The 15,527-nt window shown below is 40.9% G+C and overlaps 1 protein-coding gene across 1 annotated transcript in view; it reads left to right on the forward strand.

The window, feature by feature from the left end:
• Window positions 1-494: 494 nt before the first annotated feature.
• Window positions 495-15,527, forward strand: part of LOC120534650 (zinc finger protein 208-like) — a 95,827-nt gene continuing 80,794 nt past the window's right edge. Inside the window, exons 1-3 of the mRNA XM_039762241.1 lie at window positions 495-1,751; window positions 7,558-8,100; window positions 9,328-9,831. Coding sequence (XP_039618175.1) covers window positions 7,731-8,100; window positions 9,328-9,831 — 874 coding nt within the window. The 5' untranslated portion in view covers window positions 495-1,751; window positions 7,558-7,730. The remainder of the gene's footprint in view (window positions 1,752-7,557; window positions 8,101-9,327; window positions 9,832-15,527) is intronic.

A 15,527-nucleotide genomic window follows, 5' to 3' on the forward strand; every position in this document is an offset into this window, starting at 1 on the left:
GTTTAAACTCCGCACCGGGTGCCACCAGACCTTGCCACGCCACTGGCTGTTGCCCCGTGAAACCCGCAGACAACACGTCCAGACACCAGGTAAAAGTATCAGAAGTAATTTTAATTTTTTCTATATTGTGCACAAAGCACATCCACAATATTCAATAATCCACAATAAATCAATAATAAGCAATAATCAATCCTCCTCTCCACCCAGCGGCTCTGTCACACTCCCTCCCAACTCCAGCTCCGTCTGCTGGGTTTCCCACAGTCCTTTAAATAGTGCTTGACCCAGAAATGCTTCTGCCCGGAAGTACTTCATTTCTTCCATCCCCATGACTAGGGAATACTTCCGGGCTATAAGGAAAATATAAATCCCTGTGCCTCCCTGCAGCGTCCCCTGGCAGCCCCCACAGTATCCAGCAGGGCTGTGAAGCCGAACTCCATTGTCTGTGATGCCCTGTGGAAATTCGGGGCACCTCCATGTTGCAGGGAGGACTCCATCTATCAGCCTGGGGGTGTTGGCTGGGATAAACTGCCGGCCATCTCTCACAATGTCTAATTAGATGTGTAATTTGTGTTATGCGTCTACCTGGCCAATAAAGTGAATTCTCATTCTGATTATTCCTCACAAGATGTTAGAGGCATTGAAACCGTCAGTAATGGCTGCATGCTGCATAATTCTAACTGGTTTGAATGCCATCATCACTGAATGACCTGAGAACACATTATGAAAAAAAAAATATTTGTCTACTGTAAAAAAAAGACAACAAAACAAAAAAACAAACCTTGCACATAGATTAAGACACTCTTCACATGGTGCTTAGTTATGATATATTGGTCAAGATAATGCAGTCTGTACAACTGACGGAACTGTTTAAAAAATGTGAACTTTGACATACAAGCTGACCAGTGCTGTCCACACAATCGTCAGAACATACCTAGTAAATGAGATTTCCAGTGGAATAAATGAGGACACGAGCCTTTCTTTCAAAATTTCAGCTAGGCTGTACTCTTACTCACAAATAGTTTGCAAGTATCAGTGTCCATGTAGAGTGTGGTGTAACCACATTTTTAAATTATTGAATGTCCAAACACTGGCAATTTGATCCTCTTTGCCTGTGCTTTCCTTTCTTTCTTCTTTCCACGCGTTCACACAGTCGGCAGACCTCCATACTTGTCTCTTGGTTCCTTCTGCACTGTGCTCTTCTTACACATGCTGCAACCTCGAAATAGCATAAAACAACACTCCACATACCTATATTATCAATCCCCAATTTTTCCTGGTTATGTGAAAAAAGTAACCCTTCACATCCCATTAGGGGATATTAGCTTCAGCGACACTCACGGGGAGCCTGGAAAAAGGACGAGACTGCCACTGTCGCATGAACCGCCAGTGTAATGTGTTCAAAGCGAGTGGTCCTTCTAAGAACAGAAAGCTTCCTAAGAGAGCAATTAAATTAGCAAGAAATCACAATTCAGCGCTTTCTTCCTTTTTCCTAACAACGTGTCATTTATTCCACTATTATTCTAAGCTTTTCAAGAATAGGTTTTGTTTTGCGTATATTTCTTCTACACATTTCCTTTTTGCTCCTGTCAGTTGCTCAGTTAAAAAAAGGAACACCGAACAGAAGAGCGGAGGATGGTGACGTCATCAAAAGCGACGTAAACAGGCGGCGTGACGGTTCCCGTCTCCCGAGGAGGGAAGTAGAGACGCTGAGCTCTGTTAGACTGTGACGCGTATGAGAGAGTGAGAAAAGGGTAAGTAATTTAATTTTCTACAGAATATGCCAAATAAATGACACCGCCGCACCAGAAACGTCGAGCGGTTCGAACTTAATCCCGGCGCCCCCGTGGCTATGGCTGACTTCATGACTTCTACTTTTATCTTCGAGATCTCGTTCTGGGTATTCAGTGCATGTTTTCTGCACGTGCCTCTGGTGACTGACCTCGGGGTGCTGGTGCCTTCTTTTTTGTAAACGCTACGGCCTGCTGGGGGTCTTGTTGTCTTAATCTATCAGCGCCTTCCTCATTTGGGGAGGGTGTCAAGCTGCGGCGAGACGCGGTGTTCGCTGTTGACTCCACACTGATGTCGAGTTCGGTGTGTTCCAGTTGCCCGCTCCGCTCGATTTTTTCCGAGCCCGCGTCGTACTTTACGTTCGTTGTCAGCTCCCAAGTTCAAGCCGAAAGCACTCAGAACCCAGTGCTGTCAATGCTCGGCTGTGTGCAATGGTCTCTGACAGTGCGGAGCATTGAAGCCCGTGCGGAATGGAGGATACAACAATACATTGCTTTTTTTTGTTCGTGCTTGACGGACATGTAGTGATTAACGTTTAGTCAAAACCATACAGGAGATGATTGAGACCTGGAACAGGGGCGACGCAGTGCCTACAGAGCGCGGATGCTGAACCCTGATACTGGAGGGCCGCAGGTTTCCTTTTCACTTGGATGGGACTTCCTATGAGGCATTGCTGCCATCTGCTGCACGTATAGATTTGTGCGATTTCCTCGAATTCTTTCAATTGTATTTTTTCATTCCTTTTTTTAGAAATCGTTTTACTTTACTGTATCTTTTAAATATTACATTCTTTAATAAAATATATTATTCACGATCCTCCTTATAATATTACCTGATGTACTAAAAACATTTTTTATTTTTGGTAACCAAACCCGTGTCTTAGTTTCTGGCGCTCTGTCTTAAACCTTTCACAATAATATAGAATGAAGTGCCGGTAAGACATTCTGTTAGCCTTTTTCATGGCTCCTGAACACAGTCTGGAAGTCGATAGCTTAGAGTCCACTATGACTCCTAAGTCCTTCTCCTGTCTTATGGTGACACTGCGCCGACAACTAAGGCCGTTTACAAGTGGTTTAATCGAATTCGTAATGGATCTGACTTGGTTGAAGACGAGAAAAGATCAGGACGTCATTCAAAGTCAATAACCGAGGACAATGTTGAAACGGTTTCATTCTTCATCATGACAACGATCCTTGTCACACATCGCTTTTCAATAAAAACATTACGCCGTGTCCGCATCCACCTCTTTCACCGGATCTGGCACCGTGCGACTTCTGGCTGTTCCCAAAATTGAAAATGACCATGAAAGGCAAACGATTTCAATCCATTCAGGACACCCAGGCAGCCATGACAACCCAAGTAAAGACACTCTCAAAAGAAAACTTCCAGTACTGCTCCGCAAAGTGGCAAGAGCGTTGATATAAGTACATTCAATGTGGAGGAGAGTATTTTGAGGGTGACTAGTAGTTGCGAATCTCTTACTACAATAAACGTTCGTCTCTTATTTTTATTTTAAATGTTCACCATATTTTTTGATTATGCCTCGTATATACAGTATGTGTATTAAATCCTTTATACATGTTCTTGTCTTGTCATTTTGTAACCCGCTTAATCCAGCCCAGGGTCGCAGGGGGTGCTGGAGCCTATCCCTTTGCTTTGCTTTTCTGTGAATGAACTCGTTTCAAGTAAAAGTCAGATGTTTCTCGTTTTTTCTGTGCAAGATGATGGTTCTTCAGCAAACAGGAATGTTTTTCTAACCTGACTTACTAATTTTTACAAGGGGTGCCAGTAACAGTGGAGGGTACTGTACACAAACACACCCCGCTAAATAAACACACACTAGGGCCAGTTTAGCGCCTACAGTTAATCTAACCTGCATGTCTTTGGACGATGAGAAGAAACCCATGCAGACACGGGGAGATCATGCAGAATCCACACAAGCAGGATCTGGGATGTGAAGCCTGGTCTCCTTACTGTGAGGCTGCAGCGCTACCACTGAGCCACAGTGCCTCCCTATACATATTTAGTATTAAGAAATGTATAATACACCACTAAATTCTTATCTTTCAATTCCAGACTTACATTAAGATCTGGTCTAACCTGACATAGATAGATAGATAGATAGATACTTTATTATTCCCAATGGGAAATTCACATAATCCAGCAGCAGAGGGGCCTGGGCCTCCTAAAATCCACCACCAGCTCCTTGGTCTTGCTGGTGTTAAAGGTGTAAGTGGTTTGAGTCGCACCATTTAACAAAGTTGACATCATGGTAGCCATACCGTGATCCTCTATTGAATACTCATTGAATCCTAAATCTCATTCCACTTTAATTACTCTTTTCTCATGTGATTTGTTTTTTGCTTTTTCCATACTGGTATCCCCAGCAATCTTTTTAAAATATCAGCAGCTGGATAATTCCATTCTTAATTCAAATAAACGCCTGTAGTTTAAGATCAGAGGTGTTTCTTGGTCAAACTCTTTTTCTTACTTCTGTTGACAGACAAACACTCAAATGCATTGTTATTGTGAGCCTCACAGTGCCGTGTCTTATCTAAATGGTTTAGGGGGGCTGGGGCCACTGAAGCATTTGTTTGGCATCCATGCTTGAATGCAGGTCTGATTAAAGAAGTACAGGGCGAGTCAAAATTCTGTTAACGTTTGAATGGCGGAAACACTTTATTCAGAAAACATACTTCATATGTGCAAGATGATTTGCAGGAATGGCTCAGGCTGTTCGCTATCTCATTCAACACATGTACCATGTGTGGCACATAAATTGTATACAAGTACAGTGGGTACGGAAAGTATTCAGACCCCCTTCCGTTTTTCACTCTTTGTTATATTGCAGCCATTTGCTAAAATCATTTAAATTCATTTTTTTCCCCTCATAATGTACACACAGCACCCCATATTGACAGACAAACAAAAGAATTTTTGAAATTGTTGCAGATTTATTAAAAAGTAAAACTGAAATATCACATGGTCCTAAGTATTCAGACCCTTTGCTCAGTATTTAGTAGAAGCCCCCTTTTGTGCTAATACAGCCATGAGTCTTCTTGGGAAAGATGCAACAAGTTTTTCACACCTGGATTTGGAGATCCTCTGCCATTCCTCCTTGCAGATCCTCTCCAGTTCTGTCAGGTTGGATGGTAAACGTTGGTGGACAGCCATTTTTAGGTCTCTCCAGAGATGCTCAATTGGGTTTAAGTCAGGGCTCTGGCTTGGCCATTCAAGAACAGTCACAGAGTTGTTGTGAAGCCACTCCTTCGTTATTTTAGCTGTGTGCTTTGGGTCATTGTCTTGTTGGAAGGTAAACCTTTGGCTCAGTCTGAGGTCCTTAGCACTCTGGAAAAGGTTTTTGTCCAGGATATCCCTGTACTTGGCCGCATTCATCTTTCCCTCGATTGCAACCAGTCGTCCTGTCCCTGCAGCTGAAAAACACCCCCACAGTATGATGCTGCCACCGCCATGCTTCACTGTGGGGACTGTACTGGACAAGTGATGAGCAGTGCCTGGTTGTCTCCACACATACCGCTTAGATTTAAGGCCAAAAAGTTCTATCTTGGTCTCATCAGACCAGAGAATCTTATTTCTCACCATTTCAGAGTCCTTCAGGTGTCTTTCAGCAAACTCCATGCGGGCTGTCATGTGTCTTGCCTCTCCTCAGTGTGTGGAGACAACCAGGCACTGCTCATCACTTGTGACGTGCAAGTGCTTTTATTAAAAAGAATCAAAACGGGTGTTCAACAGTGCAGTGCTTTAAAATTCAATTAGAAATCCATTAAAAGAAGGTGACCCTTGGAGGTTAAAATATCAATAAATAAGTCCATTAAAACAGTCTTTTCTAAAAGTCTGGTGCATTCCTCTTTCTCACTGGTGGCTTCCCAGCTTATCCCATGCAGGCCTTGCAACAGAGGAGTCGCCCTACTGACAGACGCAGTTGTCCGGGTCCCTGTCATCCCATAGCTACAGTAAGGCTCCTTCCCCGGTCCTAGACTTGGGTCCCCAGCCCTCCCGGTCACTCCCACTCTTCAACACTGCTCAGCCGGAGTGACCCATTTGTACCACCCCCAGAGTGTTGGCCACACATTCCTCCCCATGGGGCTGTCTTCCCAGATGCCTGCCTGCTCCCTTTAGCTCGCTCGCACTGGCCTCCTCTGCCTCCTGCCTTCTTCTGCCTCTTTCTCTCTTTAACCTCGGTTTTTCTTCTCGTTTTTTATTCCTACCCTCTTCACACTCTCGCTTCCCTTTTTAAAGAAATGGGACATGGCACAGTTGCGGCAATCACCAGCTCCTGGCGCCAATTAGGGTCACGGATGAACCTACACCTGTACACTAAGTGCAGGGCCAGCCACTCCCACATTGCACACGGGAACCGCTGTCGCCACAATTGCACGAACCCCCCCCAAAACAAAGACCTGAATATGGCAGTTTATTTAAAAGATGCCATTCAACCGCGGACCACAGTTTACCACAGTGTTACATTAAATAGGAGAAATCAGACAGATGAGCCTCTATTCTGTTTGCAAGGAGGGTCCAAGTCCTTGTAGTTGCATTATATGAATTCTACTTCCAGGTGAGTGCTTACTGGTTCTCACATCATCACACAGAGATTACATATGACTTAAGAAAAAAATCAAACCTGTTCTATTTTTTTGGAGTGAGTTGCAGAGTGGTTGGTTGATCTCAAGTCACTGGAGATGTCAGACTACATGACTGGAAGCCACGGGAGCGCACCACAACTACCTGGCAACTCACTAAGATCATATAAATAAACTTGTGACTGGTATCGTTAGGTCATATAATGTGACAGGACTTTAACTCATCACAAGTATATTTAAATTTACTCCAGATGGATTTATTAAAATAAAATTTCAGCAGATTATTAGTATTGTAAACTGTACACACAACAACAATTTATTTCTCGTATTGCCCAAAATCACACAAGGAATGCCTCAATGGGCTTTGACAGGTCGTGTTTTTTGACAGCCCCCCGGCCTTGACTCCTTAAGAAGTCTGGAAAACACAGACACCAAAATCTTGGGAAAGACCATTCAGAGAGAGACCCCCTTTCAGGTAGGCTGGGAGTGCAAATGGGTGATTTGGGGGTTCAGACACTGAGGAATGCACAAAACAGAACACAAATTATTCTCTTCACAGAGCTAGATGGCCAATCTTTCATTGCCGCCTCAGAAATATTACACAACGGTACAAACGTCTTTGTTCTTGCCAATCGCTCCTCGCTAAGTGCCAGCGCAAAATGTCGCAACAACTCTCAAGGCAAAATGCAAGAAGAGATGCTACCACTCACTAAATACAGAACTATTACATACAAGGATACAGATTTGTTTAGATACACCAAAAACAAAGTAGAAACTAATTAAAATAAATGAAAAACAACAATATCTGTCCATCATCTCCATACCTTATCAGTCCTAATTATTGTAATGAGTGAATGATCACTAGCCAATGCTGTGTAATACTCTACGTCCCAATCACACTGATCAGCCCTTCCACTAGCTGCAAAAGTTAAATACAGACAAAATAAAAGTAGGGCTTCTGTGTGCTGTATATCATATCGGGTCACTCTACCATCATTTTGGCAAACCAGGTTTAAATCTTCTAATAACTGTTTAAGCATTACACACATTTTTGCTACTCCAAGATGCATTATTTGCATTAAAGTCTCCACAGATATTGGACTAATAATCAAAAATGTTTAGTGATGTTTGGTGCACTTCTCACTTTGCTCTGTTCTTTCAACAGCCAACAAGAATGCTACCATTTGTAGTAACAGTTATACAAAATGGAGGCGGTGGGTCCAGCTGTCCAGGAACCTTTACATATGGGACATACGTGTGAAGAGAAAGTCCAAGAAGTTGTGTGCTAACGATGAGACAAATCTCACGCTGCGCAGGGGCCTTTCTTCTGTGATTACCATGGAGGAAAGAAGTGTAGATATTAAGGAAGAGGACTGTGAGTTGGGATCTGTACACCTTCAGCAGGCGAGTCATTGCATTAAAGAGGAGGATTGTGAAAGGGTGGCTAAGAGGATTAAACAAGAATCTGATTCAGTGTTTGGCCACGCTGACATGCAAGAAAATGAAACTGTAAGTAGTTACATGGAAGACTTGGAATCGGAGCCTGTGGCCCCATCTTCAAGTCTCAATGAGGAGCTACCTGGAATAGTCTTAACGTCAAGTGGACATGGCCCCCCACAGCATCATACTGTCCATCCAAAGTCCAAACCTTTGGAATGTGACGCAAAAAGATCTGTAAGAGCAGCAGGATCTAGTCATTCTGAAGAAGGTAAGTGATTAAAAAATAAAACTTCAGGCTAATGCAATTTCCCTAATGGACTCTGCTTTTCTTTTCCACTGAGCCTGGAGTCATGACCCGCAGGCTTGTTTTGATCTAAGAAATGAAATGTCATCATGTAGTTACACATTTTGAACTTAACAAGTCATTTATACCAGACATCTTTATTGCCTTTTACCTGTAACATCACTAACAGTATTCAAGATCACCCACAGAACATTTGTAACAGCTGGCAAAGGCTGGAACATTTTTTATAACCTTATAATTGCTGAATGTTTTGGTTTGCACTGTAAACCATTCGGTTTCTCCGAGGAGCTTTTTGTCATGCTCTAAATGCTTATCAGATGTGACAAAGGCACTGTTCATTCATTAATATAATCCCATCTGGCAGACTTGGCTCTGAAATGTGTCATCCCAAATTTCAGTCAGGTGTTGCTAATATTTTTTTTCTTTATTCTTTCAATAAGTGACCGGGGTTTGCATTCTGAGTGCTCCCCGCATGGGGATTATATTTAGAACATTAGAACAATCTCGACGAGAACAGGACATTCAGCCCATCAAAGCTCACCAGTCCTTCTTCTGAAATAACATCAAGTTGTGTTTTGAAAGTCCCTAAAGTCCATCCATCCATCCATCATCAGACCCGCTACATCCTAACCACAGGGTCAAGGAGGTCTGATGCAGCCAATTCCAGCCAACACAGGGCGCAAGGCAGGAAACAAACCCCGGGCAGGGTGCCAGCCCACCACAGGGCACACACACACACACCAATCACACACTAGGGACAATTTAGAATCACCAATGCACCTAACCTGCATGTCTTTGGATTGTGGGAGAAAACCTGAGCACCTGGTAGAAACCCACGCAGACACAGGGAGAACCCAGGTCTCCTTACTGTGAGGCAGCAGCGCTACCACTACACCACCGTGCTGCCCCCATCATTCTTACCTAAACAGTATTGTGATATTACATTTTATCATCTTTGAAATGATATTGCTGTTATTTTATATTATATTGGATGCCTCTAATATGCACACATGAGGTCACACCTAGGCAATGGTGAGAGGTGGTGGTGTTCCCCAAGTTGGAGAAAATCAAGAGCATTGACTCAAGGTCAGTGGGTAACAAGGTGTAAGAAACGATTAAAGGAGTTGACTCAAATGTATTCAGTGCTTCTCTGATGCACCTCTTCTAATTTTTATTCTCCTCTTTCTACAGACAAAAATGAACACTGCCATTTTCAGCATTGGTTGTACAATATGCAGGAAGTGGGCCTAGCTCTCCAGGAGCCTCTAGATGTGGGGTATAAACGTGAAGAGATGTGTAATGACAAAGAACAGTGGGATCCCATACTGCACAGGGCCCCTCCTTCCATGTCTACAACAGAGAGAAGAAGTGTAGCCATTAAGGAAGAGGCCTGTGAATGGAAGTCTTTGCTCCTTCATCAGGGCAGACTTAACTTTAAAAAGGAGGATTGTGAATGGGTGGCTGTAAGGATTAAGGAAGAATCTGATTCAGTGTTTGGCTACACAGACAGGCCCAATACCGAAACTGTAAGCAGCTTTATGGAAGACTTTAAATCGGATCCTGTACCCCAGTCCTGTCTGAACGAAGAGGGACCTGAATTAGACCTCAAGCCTGGTGGGCACTGTTACCTGCACCATTATTCTCACCACCTGGACAAGTCTGCAAAAGCATCAGGTTCAAGCCATTCAGAAGGAGGTAAGTGATAAAATAACCAAAATTAAAAAAATCAACATGAGGCTTGAGGCCGTTGTGATATAAGCAGGGAAATTGTTTATCAAGAATTGTGTTTAAAATTAAATATAAGCATATCTCTTCTTCTCCCTTTACTTCTCTCTAACTTGCTTTCCAAGCCATGGCATATTTATTATGAAATGTCAAGCCTTGGTTTCACAACACATGCACCTGATTGGCTGGCTGTCCAAATGATTGATGAATTAATTCACTGTCCGTTTTCCCACACAACAAAACCTTTGATGTGCTCTGAGGTATCAGTAGTTCTTCCTGTCCCAGGCTATAAACCAAATTGTTCTTCCAGATGTCCATCCATAAAGTAATCAATAGCTTGAGGTATCCGCTCAACATCCTTTCCTAGGCTATAAACCAAATTAGCACTAAGCTATGAACAAAAGTAAGGTGTAAGGGAAGAAAACCTGCTTTAATTTGTCTTAGTTCATCTGTTGTCTTGTCTTGAACAAAATATAATGGAAACAAAAATGTACAGATTTTATACACCGTAACACACTTTAATTATTAGAACTGCACAAAAGTGTTGTTTGCTTTTTCACATGGTTTATTTGAACTAAAAAAAATATTAAAAATCTCCCAACAGGAAATGTCAAAGCGACTATGTGACAGACTCAACTTGCTGGCAATATTGCTGGCAAAATAACTAAATAAAAGTAGGTCTGGGTCACACCAACAATAGAGAGAATTGTTATGAAATAGTGTGATTTTTTTTTTAAACATATGTAGACATATTAAAATTTGATCTTTATTGAAAAAAATATCTTTAGATAACGGCGGTGTAATCTGGTGCACTGACTTTGTAGTAATGTATCCAATGAGAAGTGAACAGAAATGTTTGTTCCTGTATGTGGACAAAGTAAGCCCCCCAAACTGCCCACTGGGTAATGACACCTCAATTAGTCATTTCCTATAACTATCTAGCAGTCTCTGACATTAACATGGAGAGAGTTTTTCCTCCCTCCTACTTGAAATTCTTTTCATTTGTATGGTGTTTGAGGGGTGTCTTGTATGCACAGCCTGTTTCAAATGAATTCAGATCTATACTTTGACTTGACCATTCCAGAACCCTCCATTTCTTTCTTTCATTCCAGCTATTCCTTGGTGGATTTACTGATATCTTTAAGGGTATTGTCATGTTGCAAGGTCCACTTTCAGTTGAGCTTCAGTCTTCTGACAGGTGGTCTCACATTATCCTCAAACACCCTCTGGAACAATGAAGAATTCATAGTAGATTGTATGATGGCGAGGAGACCAGGCTGTTCAGCATAGCAGCCCCAACCCATAACATTTTCACCACCCTGCTTTACAGTTGACATCAGGTTCTTTGGATCAAATGCCCTCTTTGGTTTTTGCCAAGCATGTCTTCTGGTAATGTGGCCAAATAACTCTGTCTTTGCCCAGTCTGTCCTGAGAACCTTATTCCAGAAGTCCTGCTCTTTGTGTAGGTGTTTAAGGGTAAACGTAAGTCTTGTCCTGATGTTCTTTCTGTCAAGCAAAATTTTTCTCCTGGCACTTCTTTTTTAGGACTAATTTGCACTTTTTCTTTCAAAAGGTAGATTTGTGCACCTGCAAATTCTAAGATTCTTTGAGAGTTCTTTCAGCATCTTGTATTCTGTTATTCGGCTGAACCTGCAGCCTGGCCTGGACAAGTTGGCAGTTGTTTGAAATCTCCTTCACCTTCTAGAATGATCTTCTGGACAGTGGAGGGGTTGATTTCCAATTGTTAGGGGATATTTTTAAATTGTTCCCAGACTAATAGGCAGCTGTAAACTTCTTTTTGAAGTGCTAAATTATATAATTATAGTAATACATTTTATAATGGACTACAAAATGTAAATGTGGCATGGTGTTTGTTATATTACATTACCTCTATCTATAGATGCAATTTGTTTTTTTTTTTACTTTTATTGAATTTATTTAAAGCATGTAACATTGCTTTAGATACAATTTCAATGAAGGTCAAATCTAAATATGTCCAAATACAGTGGATTCAGAAATTATTCAGATCCCTTTACTTTCTTCACACTGTATAGTGTTAGATTTAATTTTAAATTGACATAGTTATCATTTTTGCCCATCACTCTGCACCCAATAACCCATAATGACAAAGTAAAAACATGTTTTCAGAAAGGTCTGCAAATTTATTAAAAATAAAAAAAAACTGAAATCTCACATTCTTAAAAGTTTTCAGGAGAAGTGGCCGTTGTGAATATAGAGTGTGCTAGCCGATAGCACCAGTGATTGTACAGACACACTGGCCATGTTCCATCTGTGGCTCCCAGACAATGTGGAAAATGCTCTTTTTTAATTTTACAAAAGTCCTTAGTTATATATATATATATTTTCAAACAATCTGCAAATAAAAAAAAAAAAATACATAAACCGAAATTTCTCATTTATATAAGTATTCAGACCCTTAATTTAGGATTTTGAAGAAACCTCTTGCTAGCAATTATAACTTTGAATCTACTTGGGTACATCTGTACAAGCTTTGCATATCTGGATTGTGGTCATTTTTAATCACATGTGAAGTAGTAAGGAACAGTACCAGATAGAATAAAATAAATAAATAAATAAAGGATACAGGTGGGGCACAAACCACTATCGGACATAATATTTGGGCTACTCTACAACTGGCCAAAGAGCACTAAGATCACCCTTTCCAAATTCTTACATACAAAACATTTTTTTAGTAAAATGTAACATTTACATTTAAATGTGGTTGTATTCATCTAGTTGTCTGGACCATGAGATTGATCCATTAGTGAAATTTGCTTTTCCTTGGATTGTCTGCATGAATCAAGTATTTCTTGTCAGTCAGGTACTTTATAGGTCAGAAGATAGGTAATGGTAGGACTGTGTATAAAAATGTTATCCTTTTTACATGGTGTGACTGAAATGTATGCAAAATCCCTTACATTAAAGTCTGCAATGTGCACTGTAGTCATGTCTGAATTGTTTGACTTGTAACATGAAACTGTGGAGCAAAGGGGAAAATTAAGGAAAAATGTGACTTTGTCCCAAACATTATGGAGGGCACTGTAGATAAGTAGGTAGATAGACGGATAAATAACTTGATATACTGTAGACAGGTTTTCCTTCCTCCCTCTCGCTCTCTCTCTCTCTCTCTCTCTCTGTATGTGTATGTGTGTGTGTGTGTGTGTGTGTGTGTGTGTGTGTATATATATATATATATATATATATATATATATATATATAATTACAATAAAAGGCAAAGCACTCACTCACTCATCACTAATTCTCCAACTTCCCATGTAGGCTCATACCTTACAGCTTACTTACAAAAGTTGTGCAGGTTTCATTTCGAAATTCTACTCGTAATGGTCATAACTGGATCCTATTTTTTGTCCATATATTGTAATAGACTGCCGTGAGAGGTGGAGTTGTGTGTCGCATCATCACGCCTCCCACGTAATCACGTGAACTGACTGTGAATGCAGTACGTAGAAAACAAAGAGGAGCTCCAAAGAGCGCTGAAGAAAACATGCATTATACAATAGAGAAGGCAGCGAAACAATAAGAAGAGAGTGAGTGACGCATACAAGCATATTCATAAGTGCAGCTACTGCGGAAACAAAGCACGGTGTAAACCGTAAGTTTAAATTAAGTTTATAGACACGCTGCCGTTTGTCATGCACAGTGATGCGTACAAGCATATTCACGAATGCAGCTACTTCGGAAACAAAGCATGGTGTAAACCTAAAGTTTAAATTAAGTTCATAGACAGGCTGCCGCTGGCTTTTGTCATGCCCACTACTAATACGATATTTGCGGATATAAGGACGCAGGATATAAAAACGAGAGTTTTGATCACTTTGTAACTAAGTTAAAATTGCTGGTGAAGGACTGTGCTTATGTAAATTCCGAGAGACTGTGTTTGTGAAGGGGGATTAACGTCATCATCTCCCCTCCCGTTCACCTCATTTCATTCATTTCATTTTGCTCTGAGCAGAGCTCCGCAGCTAATGCGGTCTTGCGGAAGCAACTTTGTGACGCTGCCACCAAATGTTCACAGAAAAATCCACAAGTTAATAGACACGCTGTCTCTAGGGTTTCTCCACACTCTGAATCCTCCAGGCACTACTGAGCATAATCTAATTTTGAGGGTTGGGACACCAATAATATTACTGAAAACCTTACAGCCACTGAGACTTTGTAACGGCACGAGACTTCAGGTCACGTGTCTGCAAAACAACCTAATTGAGGCAACTATTTTTACTGGCAGTTGCTCAGGGGAGAGAGTTTATATTCCTCGCATCCCCGTTATACTCTCTGATCTCCCATTTCAATTCAAATGCCTCCAATTTCCAGTAAGACTCTGCTTCGCGGTGACAATTAATAAGTCTCAGGGACAGACCCTACAAAAGGTTACATTGACAATCATGTTACATTATTTTTAAAATGTTTCCTTTTCTTAGCACAAGCACAGCTGAGAAGCTTCGATGCATGTGCTCCATAACGCATTAAAAAATAACGCATTTAATCACACTTTGCATTCCAAGCAAAGGGGAACTTTTGTCAATGCATGATTTCCTGGTACATCGATTACATTGATGCACACATCAGAGCTACAAAAATGGAAGAGTCTGAAGAAAGCACGTTGCTAGTACTGATGGGAGGCAAATTTTATTTCAAAAGACTACCCGACGGCAGCCTTGATTAAAGCGTGGTTTTGTGCAAAGTGTGCAAACAGGAGTTTGCATACCACTGACACACTTCAACCTTATGATGCCATCTAAATGCAAAACATGTTACAGCGAGCACAGAAACTGTGTATGCTGTTAGCGCTAGCAGTTCGAGTACCAACAAAAGGTGTCGGCAGCCCAAACCTGAGGAAATGACTGGCTTCAGGACCAAAATTCGTAAGTCAACATCGGTCAAACTTACAAATTCTCTCGCAAAATGGATTGCTTTGGACTGTAGACCACTAACAGTAGGGGGTTGGAAAATGTGCTACAGTTAGCGTCAGGTGATCCAACTTTCCGACTATTGTGCCAAAAGACTATTTCAAGTAAAATTCAACAGTTTTATGACACTGAAAAGCAAGCAAATTCAGATGCATTACAGAAAGTGGACTTTGTGGCTCTTACTGGGGCTCATTGGACTTCCGTGACCGTTAGTAATTTTAATTACATCTAATTACAAAATGTTCACTGATCACAATGTTTTAGCCTAATGTACAAAATAATTTTGGGTAAGGTTACTCAGAGTTTAAAGGTTAAGCTGGTCAAATTACCTTTTATGTTTCTGACTTATTTTTTTAAGAAGAAAAACTGCACTTTATGTTGAAATTTTGGTTATTATTATTTAAAGAAAATACCATTCTGAAAATGTACTTAAAGTTATTAAAATACCACTTTATTTGTAAGTCTGCCCAATTTTAGCCAGGGATGATATGTTTGTTTCTGTTTTGAATTGAAATGCAGTTTAAATGCATTTTTTTTTTCAGAAATTAAAAGAGCTTGAGTTTACAATATTCATATCCATGTCTATAATTTGATTCTGTCGCCCACTAAAACCCTTTTAAATTAAAAAAACCTTTGCGCTTTGGGGCAAATTTACTTGTGCGATTTAATCGAGTCCCACCCCTAATATATATGTAGATATGTATATATGTGTGTGTG

Source organism: Polypterus senegalus, chromosome 8 (assembly GCF_016835505.1).
Source record: "Polypterus senegalus isolate Bchr_013 chromosome 8, ASM1683550v1, whole genome shotgun sequence".
Classification (NCBI taxonomy): domain Eukaryota; kingdom Metazoa; phylum Chordata; class Cladistia; order Polypteriformes; family Polypteridae; genus Polypterus; species Polypterus senegalus.